The 27,500-nt window shown below is 40.1% G+C and overlaps 1 protein-coding gene across 1 annotated transcript in view; it reads left to right on the top strand.

Annotated features, from left to right (window-relative positions):
* Positions 1-27,500, top strand: part of htr4 (5-hydroxytryptamine receptor 4) — a 68,319-nt gene that overhangs the window by 15,060 nt on the left and 25,759 nt on the right. Inside the window, exon 2 of the mRNA XM_056439331.1 lies at positions 16,821-16,899. Within this exon, the coding sequence (XP_056295306.1) occupies positions 16,844-16,899 (56 nt within the window). The 5' untranslated portion in view covers positions 16,821-16,843. The remainder of the gene's footprint in view (positions 1-16,820; positions 16,900-27,500) is intronic.

The following is a 27,500-nucleotide window of genomic DNA, read 5'->3' as shown; positions in this document are numbered from 1 at the left end:
AATCATAAACTCATAAACAAATAAACACGTAAACAAATAAACACGTAAACGCATGAACACGTAAACTCATAAACACGTAAATTCATAAACAAATAAACATGTAAATTCATAAACAAATAAACACGTAAATTCATAAAAACCTAAAAAATAAACAAGTAAACAAATAAACACGTAAACGCATGAACACGTAAACTCAAACAAATAAACACGTAAATTCATAAAAACCTAAACGTAAACAAATAAACACGTAAACAAATAAACACGTAAACTCATAAACACGTAAACAAATAAACACGTAAACTCATAAAAACCTAAACACGTAAACAAATAAACATGTAAACAAATAAACACGTAAACAAATAAACACGTAAACTCAAACACGTAAACTCATAAAAACCTAAACACGTAAACAAATAAACATGGAAACTCATAAACACGTAAACAAATAAACACGTAAACTCATAAACACGTAAACAAATAGACACGTAAACTCATCACCGCTGGACCTGCTGACCACCGTCATTGGTCAGCAGGTCCGTCTTCCAATCAGGAGGTTGGAGGTTCAATCCCCTCGTCGATGTGTCCTTGAGCAAGGTACTAGACCCTGAGTTGCTCCCAGTCGCTGCTCTACGACTGTAACATGACTGTAAGTACATGACATGTATGGAACATGACATGTGTCATGTTAATGATGTCACACGTTAATAACATGACACATCGCACCGTGTTCGTAGTTATGCAACAATAATGAAAACGACCAGGGTTCGTACAGTCATGGAAGACCTGGAAAAGTCCTTGAATTTTTATTTTTATTTCCAAAAGCCATGGATAATGAGTTGTATTCATATTATGTTACATTCATTTACATTTGATTACAAGAATAAACATTTATATAAATGTTTATTCTTGTAATTTTTAATCAAACTATTGTCTCTCATTCATTTGTGTCATCTATACTCGTGTATACATTTCACAACTTTTTGGTCATGGAAATTTGGTTTAAAGTCCCGAAAAAGTAATTGAAAGGTCATGGAAAGGTCATGGAAAGGTAATTGAAAGGTCATGGAAAGGTCATGGAAAGGTCATTGAAAGGTCATGGAAAGCTCATGGAAAGCTCATGGAAACCCATTGGTCAACATGTGTCTGAACCCTTCTCTGAACGATAAACAACTCGTGCTCCCTTTTCATAATATCTGCAAAATATAAAATCTCACACATTATTAGTCGACTGTGATGCAGAACTCTGCATCTCTTTACACTTTTATACACAAAAACAAACTAGATCCGTCAAAGAATATGAATGAACTCTGTCATGAACTGGCATTTGGGGTTTTTACGGGGGGTTTTACGGTGTTTTATAAGGTGTTTTACATAGTTTTCTATGGTGTTTTAGAAGGTGTTTTTACTGTATTTTCTAAGGTGTTTTAGAAGGTGTTGTTACTGTATTTTCTAAGGTGTTTTAGAAGGCGTTTTTACTGTGTTTTCTAAGGTGTTTCCTAAGGTGCTTTTAGGGTGTTTTATAAGGGGTTTTACATAGTTTTCTATGGTGTTTTCTAAGGTGTTTTACGGTGTTTTCTAAGGTGTTTTACATAGTTTTCTAAGGTGTTTTACAGTGATTTTACAGTGTTTTCTAAGGTGTTTTTAAGGTGTTTTATTCACCGGCTCTGATGCTGTTGATGACTATTCCAATAGTTCTAAAGGACTTAACTTTAAAAGGTTCTGCTGACTTTAAACTCAGAATACCTCAAAGCTTCTGGTGAAACCTTTTCTTCATGCATTCATCCGGCATTATAAACGTGAGAACGTTCTCCACGGAACTCTCTGAACCAAGACGGTGAACTTTAATACGCTGTCTCCGCTCCGTCTGTTCTTACCTTTCACAATAAAGCGACAGCATCCTGGTACTCGGTGCTCTGCTCGCACAGATCTATTCAAACCTTTTATTTATTGTCTCCGATGCTCTCGTGGCTGCCGGTAGAATTATTATGATGAGAAATACTCACGTGGAGTGTTTTTTATTTTCATGTATTCATGACACGGCGTTTCACGGCCTCGTGACGCATGCAGCCGAACAAACGTTTACACTTCTCACGATCACAATTTACAGAGACAATATTTTAGATTCCAGATGAGCTAAAAAAGACAAGTTATGGTCTTCAGAACGTAGATTACGGGTCTCAAATATCACAAGTCCTGACACAATAAGTTGAAAAATTGATTTAATTAATTGACCTAAAAACAAATGTGAGGTTTACTTTGGAGGACTTGAGCTTCTCCTCCTATTATTTTAACATTTTATTTTATACACTATTCATGTACATTAATTGAATTACATTTAATTTTTGATTTTATTTGATCTTTTTATTTGGTTTTGTTCTGTTTGTCTGTGCCTGATGTGAAGTGCCTTTCGAGTGTCTAGAAAAGCACTTTATATAAATTAAAAGTATTATTATTATTATTATATGATTTTAAATAGTTGTAAACATTAATATTTTAAGTCAGTTGAATGAATCCTTCAAACTGTTCTTCCCCATCGTCTTGTTGCCCTCGTCCGTTTGTGTTTGCCCGTTTTGATTTATCACCTACGTGGACAAGTCCCGAGTCCCGGGGACATTCCTCCCTCGTGTTCACGCCGAACCACGACTGATCGGACGGGAGCACGTGGGGGGGGGGGGGAACACCGCCGACACACACACGCCGACACACACACGCCGACACACACACAGCGACACACACACGCCTCCAGCTCGGCTCGTACGGAACCTCTGCCAAACTCCGGGTACCGGGAGATTCCTCCAGAGCCGGGGTGTCATGGCCGCCCTCAAAGGGTTGTACCTGACACATATAACATATATTAAATATAAATAACTCTCTTTGCTTTGGATTATTGTTGATTTGAGAGTAGAAATATTGTACGCGATAACATTTCTCCAATTTTTATAACACAAATCCGTTTAAGTTGAAACCTTCAAAATAATAAGCACAGGATATTTTTCTTAGATTTCTTGAAGAAAAGGTGATCGTGTGTCTTTCAAGCCGTCAGGGGCCACGGAAAAATGACGTGGCGGGCCTGGATTCGGCCCGCGGGCCTTGTGTTTGACACCTGTGCTCTTCCCTCGACCGTCTCTGAACAGAAAGGAAGAGGAGGGTGGAGAGGAAGGCCGAGAGCTGAGATTTAGCTTGTTTGCTCGTGTGTGTGTGTGTGTGTGTTCAGCTCCAGAAATATACAAATGAAGCCGTCTGACATCAACCAAAGATCAGAAAAGCTGTAATTCGTAGATATATTATTCATATGCAACGTTATCATGAGACATGAGCTGTAAAAACCACAAAACCCCAAACAACCGTTCCCTGAATGCAGCAGCTGTGTTTCCTGTGAAGATGGAAGGAAACTTTAATAAAAAGTTGAATGCATCAAAATGCACTAAATAAACTTATTTCTGGATGAATATTCTAAGAGAGGCTGAGCCTGAAGAGAAGTTCAAAGATGAGGAGCACAACACTGGATGTTTTCTGTGAAAAATAAATAATATATATAAAATATATATACAGGACTGTCTCAGAAAATTAGAATATTGTGATGAAGTTCTTTATTTTCTGTAATGCAATTAAAAAAACAAAAATGTCATGCATTCTGGATTCATTACAAATCAACTGAAATATTGCAAGCCTTTTATTCTGATTTATTGCTGATTATGGCTTACAGCTTAAGAAAACTCAAATAGCCTATCTCTAAATATTAGAATATCATGAAAAAGTATACTAGTAGGGTATTAAACAAATCACTTGAATTGTCTAATTAACTCAAACACCTGCAAGGGTTTCCTGAGCCTTGAAAACACTCAGCTGTTATAAATCTTTTTTTTTACTTGGTCTGAGGAAATATTAAAATTTTATGAGATAGGATTTTAGAGTTTTCTTAAGCTGTAAGCCATAATCAGCAATATTAAAAGAATAAAAGGCTTGCAATATTTCAGTTGATTTGTAATGAATCCAGAATGCATGACATTTTTGTTTTTTTAATTGCATTACAGAAAATAAATAACTTTATCACAATATTCTAATTTTCTGAGACAGTCCTGTATATAGATTTATATATACAATTATATATATATAAATATATATATATATATATATAGAATAAATATGTATATATATATATACAAATATATATATATACATATATATATATAAATAAATATATAAATATATATACATATGTGAACTAAACAGTAAGAACCCACACCCACCCACACACACACACACACACACACACACACACACACACACACACACACACACACACACACACACACACACACACACACACACACACACACACACACACACACACACACACACACACACACACACACACACAGGTGGTCACAGGTGGACCCAATTAGGGCGGGTCTAGCAATCACACAGGAGGAAACAATCAGGACCAGGGCAGACAACCTTAAGGAGAGGGAATGCAGTAAACAGAGGACACGAGAGACATGGATTTCAAAATAAGACACAAAAACTCCACATCATGACACATGATTCATGTTGTATTCATGTTTTTCATGAGATCGCGTGTTAACGGCGTTCAACACAACATAGAATTAATATTTCATTCATAAATACAAGTTGGGCGGGGCTTAACCCAACTGATCAATCCCTGTTGGGACTCCACGGCGTCTTGTTCCTGGAACAGAACCAACAGTCAGACGTTCCTCTGGTCCCTCTGTTCTGTTATCTAGATGAATGTTTCCTGTCTGGAGATTCATCCATAAAGGAAACGGAGGACAGGAAACAGAGGACACAAGAGACAGGGATTTCAAAATAAGACACACAAACTCTGCATCATGACACCTGGTGGCACATTATTCATGTTTTATTCATGTTGTATTCATGTTTTTCATGAGAGCTCGTGTTAACGGCGTCTAACACAACATAGAATTAATATTTCATTCATAAATACAAGTTGGGCGGGGCTTAACCCAACTGACCAATCCCTGTTGGGACTCCACGGCGTCTTGTTCCTGGAACAGAACCAACAGTGAGACGTTCTTCTGGTCCCTCTGTTCCCCCGATGCATTAGTGATCTAGATGAATGTTTCCTGTCTGGACCCCCCCCCCCCCCCCCCCCCCCGGTCTCCTTTAAGGAGTCGTGGTTCCCATCACCAGCCGGTTGTCTGGGAATCAGCTGCTACTTTAACAACTATCTGGTGGCTGGAGTCTGATTTATTATCGGAGGGAGATCTGGGACCTGAGGGCCAGCGTTGTTATTAATAATAATAATAATAATAATAACGATGTTAAAAATACAAGTCATCGGGTTTGGGTTTGAAGTGAATAACTTCATTTGTTGTTCTGATCCCCGCGGAGCCGCTTCCTTCCTAAAATTAGACTTTATTATCCTCCCGGTGATAAGGAACACGGGATTTATGATGTTTATTGATGTGTCTGATAAGAAGAACTTCTTGTTTTTAAAGCAGCCGAGAGAAACTAAGAGCTCCATTAATTGAAACAACTGTTATAAATTACATGTTTATATGTAAAAACGTCTCTAATGCATTAAAAATATTCACAAACAACATGTATATTTAGTTAGAAACACTCGTAAATGTTTATAATGCTCTTTAGAAATACATTTTAAAGCATTTTTATAAATATTTATAAGGTCATATATAACAATCACAACAAAACGTTGTGAATATATTGTATTAACATATACTTTAAAATGGGAATTTTTTTAATACACTTTAAAACTTGCAGAAAACAGAAAAACTGTAATTGAGTGATCAGCAAATATAAATAGTTGTGATTATAAATAAAACATTCACCCACATAACCTCATAGTAGAAACTAACCATTCATATTCTGTACTTTGATGTCATTTCCCACCCAGCGGTTCTCACCACATCTGCCGGCTCCCAGCACATAAACGTCCAGTCGGTGTTTTATGGCGGCAGCAGAGGCGTAGCGCTCGTTATCTGAGAGGTTCCCACGTGAGCTCGCCGCCGCCGCCGCGCCACGCCCAGCTTCAGCTGCATTTTTCTTCTTTGGTTTTTATTATGCATTAGACTTTTTTTTTGTAATAAGTCATGAAAAATCTGGAACCGCCTCCCACGAATCCCCCTAAGGATGTCACATGGATGAGAACACACAGGAACATGGAGGTGGAACCGAAAATGGTTCTTCAGAGTGACGCCACAGAAGAAACATTTCTGGTTCCACAGAGAACCTTTCAAACCAGGGTTCTTTAGAGAACCATTTCCTTAAAGAGTTCTTCAAAAAACCTATAACGATGTCTCAAAGAACCTTTCAAACCAGGGTTCTTTAAAGAACCATTTCACTAAAGAGTCATTCAAAGAACCTATAAAGGTCTATCAATTGAAAAACATGGTTCTCCAGTAGGTGATGTTCTTCCTAGAACCACAACGCCTTTTAAAGAACCATTTAAGAACCATTATTTTGTTTTTTTGTGTGCACCAGAGGTTTTTTTCTTGTTCACAAGCCAATCAGAGACAGGTCCATTCAGACGGACCATACAAGGCAACATAATGTTTATTTAACAATAAAATATGGAAAGTATATAAACCTGAAAATGTATGTGAGATGTCTCATTTAGCTTTAATTTAAATATTTGAATATAAATATATATATTATTATATGTATTTATAAATGTATATATATTTATAAATATATAGATTTATATATATATTATATATATATATATTATTATATGTATTTATAAATGTATATATATTTATAAATATATAGATTTATAAATATATTATTTATATATATATATATATGTATATATATATATTATTTATATATATATGTATATATATATATATTATTTATATATATGTATATATATATATATCTTATGTTTATGGACGTAATCAGATTACTTCTAGTGTAAAAAGTTTGTTTTTTATTTAAATAAAATGTGCGTTGGCTTTTAGATGTTTTCTAAAAGATGAATGAATGTGTCCGAACCCTCTCTCCTCCTCCTCCTCCTCCTCCTCCTCCTGATGCTCTCCGGCCTGTTGTTTTGTAAATTATTGATCCAATATGTAATTGAAGGAGTCAGATGGAGCGACGGCGGTTGTATTGTGTCTGTGAGGAAGAGATGCGTCTCCACACTGACTCACAGCCAACATCCTGGAATGTGTTGAACATAGCACTGTGAGCTATTTACTTTAAGGGGGGGGGGGGGCTCTGCACACGGCCCTCCGGAGGCCTTGATGATAATCTCTGAGGATCAACACAGGTCCTCAGAGTGAAGACGTGTGAAAGGCGGTCAGTGCGTGTTTAGCCGGCGGCTCGGTGTCTCATTACCGGCTGCCAAGACGCTCCTGTGATCGGCTCGGGTAATGGATCCTATTTTTAGCCGAGCGGCCGGCCGTGTGGACCGGAGGACCCGGAGGACTCCACATGTGAACTTACTGTTTGTTTCATGGAAGGAGGCAAAACAAATATATTTTTAATTATTCATCTATTCTCAGTACGGGAAGTTGTAGTTGCTACTTTATAAATATAAATAAATATATATATATATACATATATATGTATAGATGATATAAATATATCTATATTTATATATATATATAAATAACATATACATATATATATACATATTTATCTATGTATTTATACATTTATATTTACATATATATTTACTTATATATATATTTATATATAGATTTCAATATTTATCAATATATTGATAACTATTTATACATTTATAAACATATATACGTAAATATCTACATATAAATATATATAAATATTATGATATATATGAATATTTATAATACATGTATCTATATATACATATCTATAATATGTATATTTATATGTTTACATATTTATACATATAACCTATTTGGTTATATAAAAATATATATCCAAATATACATTTAGAAATAAATATACATATATATTTTGATTTTTTAAAATATGAATTGTCACCAAGACGATGAAGTCACGTCGCTTTGGATAAAAGTGTCTGCTAAATGACAGGTAATGTAATGTCTCCGTTGCTCTTGGCCGGTGACTTGTTGACTTGTTGACTTGTTGACTTCTGCATCAGACCAACAACCAGCCGCGGTGTAACCGTGGAGCTCTGATTTACTGTCCCAGCATTAAAGCAGCAGCTCGTTGAGCCTGTTTCATTTTATGGTCCCGGGTCACGAATGAAGCGCTCCTCAAGCTCATCGTGCTGCTGGAGGTCAAAGGTCGTCCCTCGTCGATGATCAACCCACTTGAATATTACGAAAGAGTTCCTTCTGTCGATTTAAAAGCTTTACAGGGAAATGTGAGTAGAGCCTGGTCTCTCTCTCTCTCTCTTTTCTCTCTTCTCGTGAGCGCAATAACTCGGAACATCTTGGAGGGAATTTCTTCTAATTTGTCAAAAACCTTCCGTTGGACTTGAGGATGAACCGGTAATAATTTGAACTACAACACATTAAAGCATGTACAAATGAACTTTTCCTTCAAAATCTTCATGAACAACGCATTAGTATTTTCTAATTGTCTTTCTACTCCAGAGAAAAGACGTAGTCCTTGGTCCTTGGTCGCCACATCGGTGTTTACGTATCTCTGTGTGACTTCATACGCGTGAATATGGTCTTTAAGGCAAAGTGAGACGACGTGGTCGCGTCTCAGAACCTAAAAGCTCTCGGTGAGGGGGTCGGGGGGGTCGGGGGGGACGGGGGGCTTCAGGAGAACCAGCGTTCCAGTTGATTGCATCAAAAAGAGAAGACCCTGAGTCTACGGGTTGGAGAGCCTCGTTTGGCTTCTTCTGAATAAACACGGTGATAAAAACACGGGGAGGAGAAAAGATGGCCGCCCGGTTACAAGACGCCTTTGTTCTCGGCCTTGGACTTTGCCGCGAGAGGAAGTGACTCGTTGCCGGTTTGTCGAGGGGTGTTGGGTTGTATAAATATATTTAGAATAGATTTATTACTGTGTCGTAAACATGTTTTCTCGGATACTATCGATTGGTAGATCTTCGACTTCCATGTCGGATAAAAGGGTCAAACTCCAGGTCAATAGAAACAAGATGTACGGGACTTTTAAAGGACTCGGTTGGGAATGAAAGAGAAGCTCGTAATTAAACCGAATGTCGCCCGGAGATCAAGAACCAGAGGGAAAGACGAGAAGGAGTCTTTTCTTTTCAGCTTGAAGTCAAGAACATTTCATATTGAGACCCACAGGTTGAGAGTCATTTTTATGACGGATGTTTCTTTTTAGTTATTTTAGCGGTGGGCATTTTGATTTAAGAGTTGCCGCTCAGCAATGTTCCCGAGCTGGAAGACGTGGTACCTGAAGACAGATCTCCACCCAGCCGGAGGAGAGTGTGTGTGTGTGTGTGTGTGTGTGTGTGTGTGTGTGTGACTTGTTGTTCCAGAGATCAGATTGATGGAGTTTTCTTTTCTTCCCGTTGGAGCTTTTATTATTATTCTGTCTGAGCCGACCGGATTTATTACACAGCTTTAGAAACACACACCACGCATTTAATTACAGTATTAAAGTCGTATTTTGTCTTCTGACACAATGCGAAACGGATTTAAACTGCATTTGTCATTTAAAACTGGAGGAGACTTATTACATAACCCACAACCCATTGAAGTATCATCGCTTCTTCTTCTTCTTCTTCTTCTTCTTCTTCTTCTTCGATAAAATCCACACACACTTTGCTATTCAGCTGCCGTTTATATTTTCGGCCTGATGTTTTAAAAGGTGATGTGTGTTTGTGTGAGAGGCTTTCTAGATCAGAGTGTGTGTGTGTGTGTGTGTGTGTGTGTGTGTGTGTGCGTGTGTTTTCGGTGGCAGAGGTTTTGGAGTTCTGAGTCACTCTCTCTCTCTAGAGGTGCTCTTTAGACAGTCCACAGAGAGTTTTTATGGCTTTTTTTATTGAAAACTGAGTCACCATGAGCGCCTACACACACACACACACACACACACACACACACACACACAGACTTAAAGGTCATTTCTTTATGACTACTCCCTGCTCGTGTTCTTGAGTGTTCTTCTTCTTCTTCTTGCGCACCAACGTTATGGAACGTATGAACATCGTCTCAGGGCGGCATATCACCAGATAATCTGATGAATTCATGAATCCCTTCGTCGTCGATGTGTCCAGAGGCCGAGTGTCTCTGAAATGTGTTGGACCAAGAATGCAAAAACGCCAGAGGTCTTCAAATGAGACAAGGCAAATAAAACATTATTATTATTATCATATTATTTTATTATTATTATTATTATTACATTATTATATCATTATTATTATATTAATATATTATTATAATATTATTATTACATTGTTATTATTATTATATTATTGTTATTATATTATTATTATATTATTATCATTATTATTATGTTATTATTACATTATTATTATTATTGTATTATTATTATTATTATATTATTATTGTTATATTATGATTATTATATTATTATATTATTATTATGTTATTATTATAATATTATAATTATTATATTATTATTATTATTATATTATTATTATCGTTGTTTTACTTCTCTCTCCAGCATTTAATTGACTAAAATTTAAGTGACTCATTTGTATTTTCAGTAAAAGCTGGAGTGAAAATTAAATTAAAATACATAAAAAATGTTTAAACTCCCCGGTCTGAGGTTCTAGGCCTGGACTCATTAGACCAGGGGACACTCGGGCCGCGGTTCAGTTTCCCGGATCGACCTCATGTTTACGGACTTTTGCAAAAAAGGGGCGTGTCCGGCGATCCCGCGTCCGGGATCGATTCTCTTCGTGAACCCGGAGTGCAGGATGCACATGTGAAATGTCCCCGAATGCATCTGTGGAGTCGATCCGTGAGAGTCAACAGGCCACGTGGGCCGCATGTGGACCGGAGACGGGAAGTTTATCGTTGGCAATTAAGCAAATAGGGGCTTAAGTCCAGTCTCCTCCCGGGACAGGACCGCAGGAATACGGTAAATAAAGGGTGGAGGCATCCATCTTGCTTTGGAGAGAGAGAGAGAGAGGGGAGACCGCCATCAAACTAAAATTAGCATTTAAATTAAATTGGAAAATGGAATCAAGGAGGCACAGAAGTGTGTGTGTGTGTGTGTGTGTGTGTGTGTCCTCTTTGGAGACGGCTGCCAGACCGAGGTGGGACTGTGAAGAGACGAGTGGTTGGCAGACTCTCACCAAATTGTAATTAACCCCCCCGTCGGGGAGGCGTCCGTCCGTGTGCCGGCACTCTGAGGTGTCCAAAGGGTCACGGAGGAAGAGGAGGAGGAGGAGGAGGAAGAGGAGGAGGAAGAGGAGATGCTGATGGGAACTGAGCTTTCTGGGTGTGACCACGGTGGACCGGTCCCTGCTGGAGGAGGTTCTGGTGAACCTGCATGACGTCATCGGGTCGGCGCCGGTGTCCCTGATGAAGAACTCTCTAGAACAGAGAGGAGATGTTCTGATTTTCTCTGATGTGCTTTATTTAAAACTTTGTTCTCAGTTGTACGTTTGCTGTATAAAATAAGTAGAAGCCGAAGGTCTCACACACACACACACACACACACACACACACAAACACACACACACAAACACCACACACACACACAAACACACACACAAACACAAAAATACCCCCAAACATTCCTCTCTCCCCCTTTATCCAACATTCAGAGGTAACTATAACTTACAATAATTTAAAAATACTAACACTTGAGAACCTATCACGCTACGTATCTGTTTCATATTTATTGGTATCACATTCTTTCTTCCATCTGGCGCCTACATTACCCACAATGCACCTCAAAGGGCATCAGTCCGCTCTAAAGAAGCATTACAGAAGAGACGAGGTCTGGTAGAAAGGAAAAGGTGGGACCTCAGGTCCACGTCCTCGGCCCGATGCGAGTCCTTCATTACTAATTAGAGTTAATTGATCATTAAGATTCGGTTCATTAAGACCCGACTGGAATCACATTGACGTTGCGTTGCTGGAGGTTGAATTGAGTGGGTGAGTTCCAACTTCCTGGTTAATGAAGTGGAATTAGACTGAAGGCTGAAGAGTGACCTTCAGCGTGACCTTCAACGTGACCTTCAGCGTGACCTTCAGGGTGACCTTCAGAGCTCCGGATCCACCGAGTGTTGATCGCAGGCGTCTTCTCTCGCTCGGATTATCTTCAGAGTGAAATGGAAAAGTAATGGACCGTATTATCATCGTCACATCCCAACAACCCAAAGGGTTGAGGCTCCTCCCAGGACTCCATTATGTAAGAGAAACAGCTGAATCCACAACTAGAGGACATCGACCTTCAGAACTCCTCCCTAAACCTGAAATCATCTTCTTGACATTCATATGTTGAGGCAGGGTGTTCCTCCATCACCGATTCACTTGTGAGGCATTTAATACACACATATTATGTTTAATTAAAAATCTCAATAAGATGAATATGCAGGACTTTAACAAACGTAAAACCAGCTGTTATCCCATTATGTCTTTTTGAGAGATTTAAACAGTGAAAAACTACAATATGGACGTGTTGCATAACATACTCGAGCTGCTCTTTGAGCGATTGTTCCCAGAACAATGTTTTCCATTATCGTGGTGGCAGCTTTCCTCCGGGGGCCTCAGAGTGACTCGGAGCCCCCGTTGGTTCGTGTGCTCTGATGTGATTGGATCGTAAGTCTCTCCGGAAAATAAGTTGTTTTTTTATTCAGTCCACATCCCGTGCTTTTTCAAATCTGTTTCTATCCCATATCATCCCAGTAGTTTTATCCTGTTTTATTTTAATCGTTTTTTTATTTTATTTGGTGGGATTGTAAAGCCTCCGAGACGATATTGAGATTTATCTTCCAAACTGAACTTTGAATTTGATATAAACTTGTTTTACTGAACAAGGGGTTTAAAGAAAACACCTGTAATCTAGAGGAGTGTGCAGCCGTAGTCTAAGCATGTGTGTGTGTGTGTGTGTGTGTGTGTGTGCTCTGTCTCCATTCGCATCATCTGCTGATTATTTCCTGTCCATCTGTCTGAAGTGTGTGTGTGTGGCCAAATGCTCAAGTTTCTGCTCATGATCCATAAAGACCTCTTCATTCGTTGATTATGAGGACATTTTGGAACAGAGATCAGCCATAAAAGTCTGTTATAGAGTTGATTTTAGAGAGTTGATAAGTTGATTTCTCTCTGCTACGTGATTGGTCGATGTCTTTATTTGTGCGGCGAACGCTCAGAGAAATATATTGATGTATGAAAAACAAACGACGGGGTGTAAAGGCCTTTAAGCGTCGGCTCTCAGGTGCGAGGTTGGAAGTAGGTGTCTTGTAGTGATGGTCAGAATTGTGGTCCCCACATGGGTGCTCAAGCAAGAATGTGTGTGTGTAGCCTAACGCTTAAGTTTCTACACATGAGACAAAAAACTCAATATTTATTGATTGTGAGGACATTTTGAAACGTGAAGACGGATCAGCCACAAAAGGCTGTTTTAGTGTGAAGGATTCTGAGAAGTTGAGTTCTGTCTGGGCCGTTTTGAATGTGTCTGTTCCGCGCGACGTGATTGGTCGATGTCTTTATTTGTGCGGCGAAAGCTCAGAGAAATATATCGACGTAGGAAAAAAACAACAACGGGGTGTAAAGGCCCTGGAGCGTCGGCGCTCCTTGGCTTCAGGGCGAAGGTTGGAAGTAGATGTCTTGTTGTGGTGGTCAGAATTGTGGTCTCCACATGGGCCTATTAACAAGAATGTGTGTGTGTGTGTGTGTGTGTAACCCAACGGGAGCAAACCTCACCGGTCGCTGACAACTGCACTCTAACAACCTGGCACAACGCCATCGGAACCCTTCGGTTAAACCATTAGTTCAAGTTGCATTAAAGCCCCTCCCCCCCCTCGACACCGTTATAAATAGTTTACTACGGGTTTTAGACTTAATTAATCCTAAATGCCACGGTTTTTAGAATTTACGGAACTTTTTAATGACTGTAACATAATCATACTGCAACAGATATTTAACTTGTTCTCAAATAACCTTCATCTTGCTTCATCTAAACTTAGTTTTACATGAGCAGGCCTGCTGGGTAATAGGAGGAGAACACCGTAAATACAGTTTATCCCCCAATAAATAACACGTTGTTGTGTTACATCTCCACAGTGCTCTGCTTCCTCCGTCTGCCGTGAAAAAAATGTTTTCTGAAGTAATTAAATGAAACAAAATGTGACGCTGCCTTTAACAAAGTTAGGAAGCTAACTGGTTGACTTAAATTCACTTAAATTAATAATAAACTGGTTTGACTGGGCTTTTTACTCTTCATTCTTCTGCGATTCTCCCCGTCTGCTCCGCTCCGTCAGCTCCTCAAACTGTCATTGGTTCACCTTCCCTTCCTCCACGTGTGACAGGATGAGAGCCGACAGACTCCGGGAGACCCCCCCTCTCAACACGTCCTCGTCCATTAGCCCCCCCCCCTCTCTCTCTCTCCGCGGCCTCGTCCATTAGCCCCCCCTCACACACTCACACACACACTACCACACCACCTCCACCCCCCACTGAGTCTATTATAGAACAGTCGGGTGCCGGGGAGGTTTCAGACACTAATGATGATGATGATGAAGATGATGATGATGATGATGTCATAATGCGTTCTATATTAACGGGTGCTGCGTCCTTCTTGGTGTTCTTACGCCGCAACGTGAGCCGACGTGTGTTTTACCTTTACGCATCGTGTACTTATATAAAAGTACAACGTGTTTTAGAGCTGGCGATTTGAAACATGAATGTTTAAAAACTGTTATTAAAAAATTATATTTATTCACTCTTTCGGAGGGAAAAGTGCATTTTTGATGCATATTTTTTATTTTGTATTTTTTTTATTTCATTTTCTTGACACGCATATGAAAAAGAAAGGATGTGCACACGACACATAGATGCACAGGCACATCATCATAGAGAAATAAAGTATGAATACAATATATGAATGTAAAATATGCATGGATGTTGTTGTGGGAAGTTGAACAGATGTGATGTGTGAGTTGCTGGACGTTGGCATCCGAGTCCGTAGATAAACACGCTCTACTTTCTGTCGTCACAGTCGAAGCATTTTTTAAGTAACTTAAATAAATGAACAGTTCAGATTTTACTTCATCGCAAAAAATAAGTTTGACGTGCAAGAATGAGAAGGACTTAGTTGTGTTGGTGCATCGGCAAGAAACGTGAGGAAAGAAATCACAATAAAAGATTTCACATATTATTATTTTGTGTTCAGACATATGTCTGGAGGTCAGGGTCAAAGGTCAAAGGACGATCATATTATTAGCATAACTCAAATAGACAGCTGCAGGAATTATTATTATTATTATATAGCACAATATCACAAATGAAGAATATGCCTCAGAGGGCTTTACAATCTGTACACATGGAACAGATGGAGAGTCAGCCAGCGCATGTGATGATGAAGATGATGATGAAGATGATGGAGATGATGATGGTACACATGTTCCTCAGGGCCCGCTGTATACATCCATGTGTCCCATTGTCATGCACTCTATTAAAATACTCATACTAGTATTTAAAATATCCTTCTAAAAGTTTATTTCTATACATTTCAGTTTACCAAAGAGCAGAATAACACCAGTAACAATACTAGGTCATATTATAATATGTGCACAAGTCTGGAACAGAATAAAACTCTCAAGATCATTTCATACAATAATTAATAAAAGGTGATACAATAGTTAAATGTGCAATACCACTACTGGCCACCAAACGCCGTTTAAAATATAATAACATCACATATTCTCCTCCTCATATTCGGTACATGCGTTTCCTTTAATGCATCTCAAGCTCGACTTGATGATGTCCAGCTCTTAAGCCGGGGTCCATCGTTTCCCCTTCAATATGTGGATAAGAGAGCTCCACCCTCTGCATTGGTGAGAGAGGAAGACTGTGAATGAGAGCCGGGGGGTGAAAAGAGAGGAAGAAGAGAGAGACGGAAGAGAGAGGATGAAAAAAAGACGACAAAAAAAGCGAATCGAGGGGAAAAGAGGAAGAGGATACGAGGAATAGAAAAGAAGAAGTAGAGGAACAAGAAACAGAGGAAGGAAAGGGAGGAAAGGGGAGAGAGAGGAGAGACAGAGGGGGGAGAGAGAGATGAGAGAGAGAAAGAGGAGAGAGAAAGAGGGGAGAGAGAGGAGAGAGAAGAGGGGAGAGAGAAAGAGGGGAGAGAGAGGAGAGAGAGAGAGAGAGAGAGGAGAGACAGAGGGGAGAGAGAGAGAGGAGAGAGAGAGAGAGGAGAGAGAGAGAGGAGAGAGAAAGGAGAGAGAGAGAAAGAGGGGAGAGAGAAAGAGGGGAGAGAGAGGAGAGAGAGGAGAGACAGAGGGGAGAGAGAGAGGAGAGAGAGAGAGGAGAGACAGAGAGGAGAGAGAGAGAGGAGAGAGAGAGACAGAGAGAGAGAGAGGAGAGAGAGAGTGGAGAGACAGAGAGGAGAGAGAGGAGAGAGAGAGAGAGACAGAGAGGAGAGAGAGAGAGGAGAGAGAGAGACAGAGAGAGACAGAGAGAGAGAGAGAGAGTGGCCTCTCCTCTCTGTCTCTCCAATACCCCCCATTGGATTTAACATGCAGTGTCAGTAAAACATCTAAAGCCAGCCTCTCCTTTTAGCTGAATCCAGAGATGATTGCACATTGTCGCGCACAACCTCGAATGTCAAAGGAAACGTCTGCATTTGCATAATTGTGATGCGTTTATGTTGACGTGTCTACGGAGCCTGTACTAATAACAACAACGGGAATCATAATGATCTTTACGTTGTGTCGGCGTCTGACTGTGATGTTGTTGTGTCTGCAGGGACTCTCTGCATCTATGGTTACATGAACGTCAGCGCTGCAGGCCCGATGCCGGTGATGGAGGAGCTAGTCAGTGAGAGGTGAGACCCCAAATCAATAATTATGCAATCATCGATGGATTTGTGACGCACAACACGTCAAAACAAATGCAAACACGCAACATTTAGTATTCCCGTTTATTAAAAAGCAGATTGTTTCATTGCATACGACCTTCAATGGCGTTCTTGCACCCGAGCGGGGTGAATGTACACGATGCAGTTCCCTCAGATGTCCACTAGGGGCACCGTTGATCGTCATCTTTTCATATCATCAGAATCAGAATCAGAATCAGAATCAGAAACAGGTTTATTGCCAAAGAATGAATGTTTTTGGTGGAAGGTGCAACATTTGGACATGACAAACAACAAGGGAGGAGGAGGAGGGAGAGGAGGAGGAGGGTCCTGGGGTGACAGTCAGTCAGTCCCGGGTCCGGTGTGGCGGGTCATGATGGATCCTCCCGAGGGAGGGACTGAACAGGAGTGTCCAGGGTGACAATCACTTTTCTTCCTGTTAATCTGCTGCTTTTCAGTTTGTTAATGAGGCGGACCTCGGTATGTGTTGAATGAGGACACTTATGAACCAAAAACACAATAAACGTAACAATCTTAACGGATAACATGAGGAACGCTGGTCTCCTGGGTGAAAGTCCCGTGTTCGTCATCACACAACGTAACTCTCGAGAGCGGCCTCTTGCTCTTTCTAGAACCTTTCAGGGTGCTCGTGGCTTTTGGAAACTGGCATCGAAATGGTTCAACGGCAACACTTCTTCCTGGCCACCGGGCCGTCTGGAGACAATTCTTCACCGTTAATGCCGAGTGACGAGTAGAAAAGATAAAAAACAACAACATTTATTTTATTTATGTGTTAATTTTTTGAAAAAAAATAATGATTTAATAAATCTTCTTTTGAAATTAATTTAACGTTTTAGTTACATTTTCATTTTATTTATTTTATTACTTTTTTATATTTATTTTTTAAAAATTGAATTAAAGATTTTTTTTAATTAAATGTATTATTTTTATTTTTATGAAATGTATTTATTAATATATATATATTAATATATATTTTATTTATTTTATTTATTTTATTTATTTCATTTATTTTATATATTTTATTTATTTCATTCATTTATTTTATTTTATTTATTTATTGTATTTATTTTATTGTATTTATTGTATTTATTGTATTTTATTGTATTTTATTTATTTTATTTATTTATTTTATTTTATTTATTTTATTTATTTTATTTATTTAAGAGATCTTCAGTTTAAAACAAAACAAAAACAAAACAGTGTCAGCGCTTGTACTTTCCATTCGCTTATGACTGAACGACATGAAACCATCGACTCGTTGGTCAATGAGTCTCAGAGGTCCAAAACGAATCGACTGCTTCCTCCTTCAAGGACCTCGTCATCTTCACCTCCTCCGCTGAGGAGACGAGACTCGGCCGAGGGTTTTTGTTCCTGCCGATATCTCTTTGGCTCGATTGAAGCGGCGGTCCCGCCCAAACCCTCTTGGCTGGTCTTCTTGCTTTTGGAAAAGTCGTTTTCAAATACCTCTGAACTCCTCTGCAGCCCCGAGGGGTAAGAAGAGACACGTTGGATTTTGTTTTTACTTCAATCGTCAGTGTGAGAAGTGCAGTCGGACCACTTCTCTGATTGGTGGGAAATAAAGTCTTTTAAATTCCTTTAGAGAAGATAAATCGTGGTGTGAAACACTTAAATGTCTTGAAGCTTTTATTGAACAGACACTTCATGAATTGGATTGAATGGACAGAGACAGATGGTCAGAGAGTCTTAGTACTTTATTATACACATTAGTTTGTATCTCTTCTTCAATAACGTATGTTTAGGGTTCAGCAATACGAGTAAAATCCATAAAATAAATGCAATATGATGAATTTCCATGAATTCGCATCCACTAAAAGTGAAAGAAAAAGAGGAAAAGATTCAGAGATAAATAAACACGGGGAATAGAAACAGCGTTCAACACATCCTTTATATATATATATGAATATATATATATATATAAATGTATATATATAGATATACATATATCTATATCTATATATAGATATATACATATATATCTATATATATATAAATATATTGATATATATCTATATTTATATATATATAAATATATATATACATTAGGGCTGTCAATCGATTAAAAAAAATTAACTAATTAATCGCACATTTTGAAATTGCGATTAATTAATCGCGATTAATCGCTCTTAAAAGTGTTTTCCTTCTTTTTAAAGACAAAACTTCACACAGAGCTGTGTTTTCAAAGAGGCTCCTACATATACAGTGCCAGCGAGGTATTTAATATCGTGGATGATAAATTGTTTCTTCGGTGAAACATCAGATTAGTAAAAAAATATATATATATTGAGACCCCATTGGTCCTGTCATCTTTAACATTGAACAGCAGAACCAGTGGCCTTGGTAACTGACTGACATTCACATATGTCACGTTAACCCTCTGGAGGCTGGGCTCATTTTATACATTTTACAAAATAAATTAAATTCACCGTTTAAAGTATTTTGCATGTGACACACCCCCACGTGTTATACATCAAACATTCCAGAACAATCTCAGCTCTGAAATGAGGCTCATTGTCCTCACGCCGTGTCCTCTGGTTCTCTGACTGACAGGCTGCTAAATGAGCCTAACCTGTGAGGTGGGAGGTCCTTTGTGATTTACTGAGTGTTCATTGGTTGTTTTTCCCCCAAAATGTTGACAGACAAACGGATTGACCAATCACGTTGAAGGTTTCGTGTGACGAGTTCTTTCCTCGCCGCGTCCCCCGACACGTCGCCCCTCCGTTCCTCTGTGTATCAGAGGGGGAGACGGGAGGAAGGAGGAGCAGGAGGAAACCCGACTGATTCATCCACGAGTTTAACTGATTTATGATCCTTATTTTCGCGGAGAAATAATTGTTTTAAAAACGGAAACAGTGTCAAACCGTACTGCCGCGGTTTAAAAAAATAATAATAATAATAATAATTTGCGGGGGTCTTGGGGTCCCTTAGTAATCCATTCGTGTCGCTCGCCATCCAATATTTTAAAGTTAGTCTGCAGGATCCAGATGTTCCTCACCAGGTGAAGAGACAAACAGGTGAACTCCGTAGCCTCGCATGAGATCAGCTGCAGTACGCAGATTTATTTATTGTTTCTGCAGCTTCTTCCTCGGCTGCCCTTAAAGTAAAGTAACTAAGCAACAAGAAACAACGTTAATCACCTTCAGAGAGGGAAACCAATGCCCTGCAACAACAGAGCAATGCATTTAATGAATGAATTCATATATATACATACATATATATATCTATATATATATATATTCATCCATTAAATGCATTGCTCTCTATATATATACATATATTTATTTAACAATGTTCTATTTATATTGTATGTATAACTAATGTTCTAATTATATATAATTAAATACAATGTTCTATTTATATTTAATAATGTTATATTTATATATATAAATTCATCAATTAAATGCAATGTTATATTTATATATATATATACATATATGAATATTAATATATATATCATTCATATATATATATATGAATTCATCAATTAAATGCAATGTTATAAATATATATATATATATGAATTCATCCATTAAATGCAATGTTATATATATATATATTTAAATACAATTGTAACCATAAATCAAAACGGCCGCTGACAGCAGCCGGTTTGTCTCCAAACAGACGACGAGGGGTCAAAGGGTCAGTTCACATTAACCGGGTAACTACTGAGAAAAACCTCCATAAAGGAGGTGAAACGAAAAAGAGCTGCTTTCCTATTGAGCTTTGAGCTCTTTTGACTCCTCGAGCTTCGACGGCGCATTTCAAAATGCTAAACCAATTTGGAGGCGCTTTGAATTTTAAATGTCTGGAGTTCTACACACACACACACACACACACACACAGTCTGTCAGAAACCCTCTCACTGCGTAAAGGAGTATTTATAGTTTTACTTTGACCCCGATTCTTCTGGCTTGAAAAGTGAAACTTGAAGTCTTTGAGTTCATTAAAAGTGACGACGGGGGGATTAATGTGGGCCAGTCACTTGGACCCGGTTCCACCTCCACGTCTGTGTTCTACCTTTTCACGTCTCTCTCTCTTTCCTTTTCTAACCGTCTCGGTGTCTCCGAGTTTTTGACGTCCACTTACTTACAATTCTGAGCTCATTGCGGCGGGAATTCCTTCATCGCAGATGTGAAGAGCTTTAGCGGATATCCATCCCGAGGCAGGAGACTCCAACAACATCGAAATGTACCCGGATCCAAGCGGAGGGAGAGGAGGTCGACCCACTGGCTCTGCTACCGTTCATACTCCGGATGCATTCAGAAAACAACTTCTTCAAGTTGCCATCACTCAAATACCATCTTTTAAATTCATTTTCTTTATATTTTACTTTTTTAAAAGTTTTTTTGGAGCGAGCTGTGGAGACCAGACAGAATAAGAATGATGTCATCGTGCAGATGATCAGCGTACAATTAAAATAACCATGTTTTTAATTTGAGTGAGACGTCGAGTGATGGAGGACGTGGGGGAGAGATATTGTTGTTTTGACAGCACGTCAACGCGTGAATAAAATCTGTTTCACGCTAACGAGATAAGAGAAAGTCTTTGTTGAATTTCACCAACGAATACAAAATACAGCATTAAATGGCTAATGAGCTTCACTCCTCATATGTTTGTGATGAATGAAAGGCAGTGGGACGTCGTGAGCTCATAAAAAGAGGAACAGGAAGTGAGTGACAGGAAGTGAGTGATAGGAAGTGAGTGACAGGAAGTGAGCGTCGCACCGGTTCCCATGCCAAAAGCACAGATGGGATTTCTTGATCTTATTTCAGAAAGTAATCTTTGTGGCATAAACACACACTTATAATACTTTTTGTGTTTTTGTTCATTGAGACAATCTTCACAAACGTTTACGCAACTTTTATTTTGAAAAGCGTGAGGACAATCGTCAGAAGTTAAGAAGCTAACGTCGGGGGAAGGAAGGAACTCCGCCGCGGTCACATGACTTACGGAGCTAGCGGAGGACGCTCAAGTCGTCTCGTTTAGACTCTTTACCGTAACCGTGGCAACGCTTCTAAACTCACCGGGGGAGAATTTTACCGACGAATTTCACATCGTAGAACAAAATAATAATCTCTTCGTCTCATTTTCGGGCATTTCGACCGAAAATACATCCGCAAAGACGCCGAGTTTGAGACGAGGAAACAAGACGTTAAAAAAAATGCCGACTCATTTCTGGGTTTTAGGACTCACATTTGAAAGATGTTTGTTTGTTTGCTAGTTGGATTTGTTGTCAACCGTTTGAACACATGATGGTTTCAACCAGCCAATGGGCGCTGTGAACTGAAACTCTGGAAGCTGATTGGATGTCAGTTAAACGCTCCATGATGTGGTTCTAACAGAGACCCGGCAGCCAATTGAAAAACATATTTTAACTGGAGGGAGCAGCTGAGCCCAGACGATCCGTCTCCGTACGGTTTTCCATATTCCGATGACTTGTTGTGACGTTTCAGATCCCCCGCTGAAGACGAGCTTCTTCATCTCAAACTGATTTCAGTCGTTTATTTCTTCCTCGTTTCTAAACATGGATCCAAACCTCACGCCGCGCAGCAGATGTTCACGTCTGAGAGGCAGGAAAGAGCTTGTCAGTCATCTGACAGCAGACTGACAGCTCCGTGACTCGGGGAATTCTCCCTGCATATTATTAATATTATTATTATTATTATTATATCCTGCAGGGCAAAAGGAGCAACGTGAAACTCATATGATGGCTGGTTCTTCTTGGTTCTCAGTGCCTCTACATGGAGGCTCCTCCTCCATCGACTCTGACGCCTCATCTTTACATCACTTTGGACAAAAGCTTCAAATCAATGAAAGCGTTTAGAAATAAGTGTTTACCGAGGCACCCAAAGTCTCCGAGGAGACACATTGTAGGGTCTAAATATTACACACACACACTCACATCGTCAAAACATCTAATTAGGTGTTTTGAATGGAGGATCACTTTGTGGATGTCTCCCCTTAATCGTTTCACATTTCCGTTTCAACCAGAACCAAAACATATTCATTCGCTATTAAAAGTAATCTTTTCAATATCTTTCAATGACATTTTGATTTTAATTCAGGAATTATAGCTTTTTTTTCCAAAGGGAGCTCTGGGAAGCCAGCGCTCCTCCCTCCATCCTCATCTGACTATTGAGGCCAATGCAGAAGTGCCTTGAGCCTGCAGTCTCTCTCCTGACCACCAGGGGGCGACTCCTCTGGTTGTATAGAAGGATATGCTTCATGTGTGAAAACTGCATTCTCTCTCCTGACCACCAGGGGGCGACTCCTCTGGTTGTATAGAAGGATATGCTTCATGTGTGAAAACTGCATTCTCTCTCCTGACCACCAGGGGGCGACTCCTCTGGTTGTATAGAAGTATATGCTTCATGTGTGAAAACGGCATTCTCTCTCCTGACCACCAGGGGGCGACTCCTCTGGTTGTATAGAAGTATATGCTTCATGTGTGAAAACTGCATTCTCTCTCCTGACCACCAGGGGGCGACTCCTCCGGTTGTATATAAGTCTATTCTTCATGTGTGAAAACTGCATTCTCTCTCCTGACCACCAGGGGGTGACTCCTCTGGTTGTATAGAAGTCTATGCTGCATGTGTTACGGCTGCATTATCTCTCCTGACCACCAGGGGCGACTCCTCTAGTTGTATAGAAGTAGCTTCTACATTACGCCATCTAATTCTCGCCTTTTCGCCGGCGACGCCCCCTTCTACCTCGCCCAATGACAATAACATCTTTTGGCCATTTTATGACGGCAGTTAATTAAAAATTTACTTTGTACCTTTTTTCTTTTTCATTAAGGTTAATGGGCCGTTTTAATTTGTAATGTTTTGTGGCTAAATGAAGAAGAAGCATCATTACTACCCACTTAGTGAATATATTCTGCCCTCGTCATAACTCTTTAACAGCTGTGCTGCATTGACTCATTAGAGTTGACCTCACGCTGACCTCTCTAGCTGCAGCGATACGCTTCCATCTAAATGCAGAATGTAAGAATGAGCCGGCGCTCGGCTGATGTCGAGGGTTTTTTTAGGTCATAAGAGGTTCATATGTCTTAAATCGGTGCCAATAAGAAAATTGCCAATTTACTTAGCCGGTAGCAGCTGGCGTGATGCTCATAACGTGACAAACGTCTCCGTCACGCCCACCTGGTCGTTAGAGGGTCTGAATGATGGGTCAAAACCTCTAAACGGCCACGCGGTCCTCATCAAATGTCTGGATCAGATATGGATACAAGAGATCACGTTGTAATGGATTCTAGTCATACCTTTTATATATATACAGTATATATATATATATTTACATAAATATATCTATATATATTTATATATATATAAATATTAGGGGTGGGCACGTTAACGCGTTAATCTTGCGTTAACGCATCAATTAATTAACGCCGACAATTATTTTATCGCGCGTTAACGCAGGTTTTATTATTTATTTTATTATTGTAAAAGTGTGTTGCTCACAGGCTTTTATTTTGTCAAAGTCTGCTACTGATTGCTGCGGAACCCGGAAAAGAAAGTCATTCGCGGTTTAACAAACATGGAGAAGAGTACGGTGATTTTAAATGGCCATTTTCAATTTAAAGTTCTTAAAGACGGCGGAGTCGACAGAAACAAAGTCATATGTAACACTGTCAAGATGAATTGTCTTATCACCGGAGTACTTCCAGTCTTAAATATCATTTAAATGCTAAACACACCGTTGATGCCAGCAAATCATACAACCAAACACACAGCTGAGCGAGGCTTCGGCAGACGAGCTGCAGAGAGGAGATCAACCAAGAGAAGCGAACCAATGCCACAGCGAAGTGGAGAGCTACTGCAGGCCGGTTAGTTAGGGGGACCAGACGTCCTCTTTTCCCCGGACATGTCCTGCTTTTGAGACCTAAAAAATGCGTCTGGCAGGGATTCCAAAAACGTCGGGATTTTGCTTCGTCGGATATTTGTGTTTCTCTGGGTTTTCATAAACTAGTATTTACCCCTTACAAGTTTTGGAAATGGTATCTCCCTTACGTTCCACCTTCTTGCGTGAGCTGAGAGAATAGAGAGCAGTCATTGGTCGACCGATCTCAGGGTTGCCAGATACACGATAATTATCCTCCAAATACAACCATGTTGAGCCTTTGGTACGATACTTCACCATCTCCAATCTGGCAACACGGAGCACCTCGCCGCCTCCACTAGTTCATTGTTGTTTGTGCTGTAAACTCCTCCCAGCGCCGCCGCTCCCATAGCGCACTACGCGCTGTGGGAGGGCACCACGTCCTGAGGGGCTCCACAAAATAGGCAACTAAAAAAATCCTCATAGTTATAATAATTATAATGCCGATATTATTTCAGTCTAGAAATATTAGGCATCTTTTAGGCATGTATATCACAAAACAGGCAGAACAAGAGATGTTTAATCTCAGCAACATTTAGAATAGAAGTGCGCTATACACTACTTTTGAATTAATTATTGGATTTTGCGTATACAAATGCGATTAATCGTGATTAATCGTGATTAATCAGGGAAATCATGCGATTAATCGCGTTTAAAAATGTTAATCGTTGCCCAGCCCTAATATATATATATAAATGTGTGATGAATATATATATATATACATAAATATATACATATATATATAAATATATATATATTTATATATATATATATATATATATATTACATATGACACAACTCATCCTGCAACATAATATCAATAACATCCTGAAACGCTCACCTAGGGGACTTTTTAATGCAACCGGCGAGCGTGACCGCCCCGGAACAGGCTGGAGCCCGGAGTCGATACACCACACACACACACACACACACACACACACACACACTCACACACACACACACACACACACACTCACCTCCTGTTGTCTGGATGAATGCCTTCAACGGGGAAGTCTCAGGCGGCGTGAAGCCGAGCGCCGCTCCCTCGGCGCTGTGACAGTAAACGTGTCGTTCGCTCGCTCTGTTGTTTCGTCCACGTCGCCCTCCAGGTGATGATGACTGTTCGCTATTCTACCGTGACACACGCAGGGCGTGCACACTCATGCCGTGTTGCTGGCTGCAGACTTTCTCCTCGGAATAATTCATTTTCCCGCTTGGTAACCCCAAGAAAAAATCCTCCATTCATAAAAAAAACCCACATATATCTGAAGCCTTGGAAGAAACATTCAGGCCCCGTTTAACTTCAGCAGATCATTTGAGAATCCACCGAAGCTGACGGAATCTCCCACAACTGTATCGGTGTGTGTGTGTGTGTGTGTGTGTGTGAGGAAGAGAAAGGCAGAGCCATTATTGAGGAGAAAGCTGAAATAAAGTGGGTGAATGGGATGTGATTGACATTCAGATGTTGTGTGTTTGTGTGAGTTTGAGGAGTCTGAATGCAGTGTGTGTGTGTGTGTGTGTGTGTGTGATTGCCATTGTGCACTGTTGTTGATAATGATTGCTTCCCTTGTGCTTTCCATCTGGTGCAGATGCTGTTTTTCCTCTCTTCTCTTCCGAAGTCGCCGAGCTTTTGTCTTATTTCTCTTCTCTTGTGTTCGTCTCTCGTGTCGCTTTACGGCCGTTTGGGCCAATCACAGCGTCGCGATCGACGGGGGCCTCGACCCGGCCTTCGGGAGGTGGAATCGATGCGTCGCCGCCGGGTCGGGGGGGAAGTTGTCAGGGAATTGATCCCGAGGCGCCTCGAGACGCTTCACGGAGACATCCAAGTCCTAAAGGGACTAGAAGGATTACGAGCATCCAACATGAGGGGAACAGAAACGTATTGAAACGAGCTCCGGGTCAGAACCACGGCCATCTTTACAGCCAATAAGGATGAATGTGGGTGATGGACAACGCCCCAGAGTTACGTCCAACGGGGACTTCTGCAGACGTCGTCTCTTTCTGCAGCGTCTGAGCACAACATATAACGGCATCACTGGTGGCTGAATCCCACTAAAGGGCACATTTAACATTGGTTGGATGGTTGATTGGATGGAGGGTTGGAGGGTTGGATGGATGAATGGTTGGATGGATGAATGGTTGGTTGGTTGGATGGAGGGTTGGTCGGATGGAGGGTTGGATGGTTGGATGGTTGGATGAATGGTTGGTTGTTGGTTGGTTGGCTGGATGGAGGGTTGGTTGGATGGAGGGTTGGATGGTTGGTTGGATGGATGGATGGTTGGTTGGTTGGATAGTTGGTTGGTTGGTTGGTTGGATGGTTGGTTGGTTGTTTGGATGGTTGGATGGTTGGTTGGTTGGATGGACGAATGGATGGTTGGTTGGTTGGATGGTTGGTTGGTTGGATGGATGCTTGGATGGTTGGTTGGTTGGATGGTTGGATGGTTGGTTGGTTGGATGGTTGGATGGCCGTCGGCGGATTCGTTGCTCCAGGCAACCAGATGTCCAAAATTAATACATCAAAATAATAAATAAGATGAATAAGCTCTTTTCTTCCTCCGTGTTGCCATGGCGTCTCACAGCAACCTCACAGGCTCCGCCTCCATCAGAGGACCATCAGGTGCTATTGGGAAACGCATCCCCGCTGTGTG

This window comes from Pseudoliparis swirei, chromosome 19 (genome assembly GCF_029220125.1).
Source record: "Pseudoliparis swirei isolate HS2019 ecotype Mariana Trench chromosome 19, NWPU_hadal_v1, whole genome shotgun sequence".
NCBI lineage: Eukaryota > Metazoa > Chordata > Actinopteri > Perciformes > Liparidae > Pseudoliparis > Pseudoliparis swirei.
This window is presented reverse-complemented; position numbering and strand designations above follow the sequence as displayed.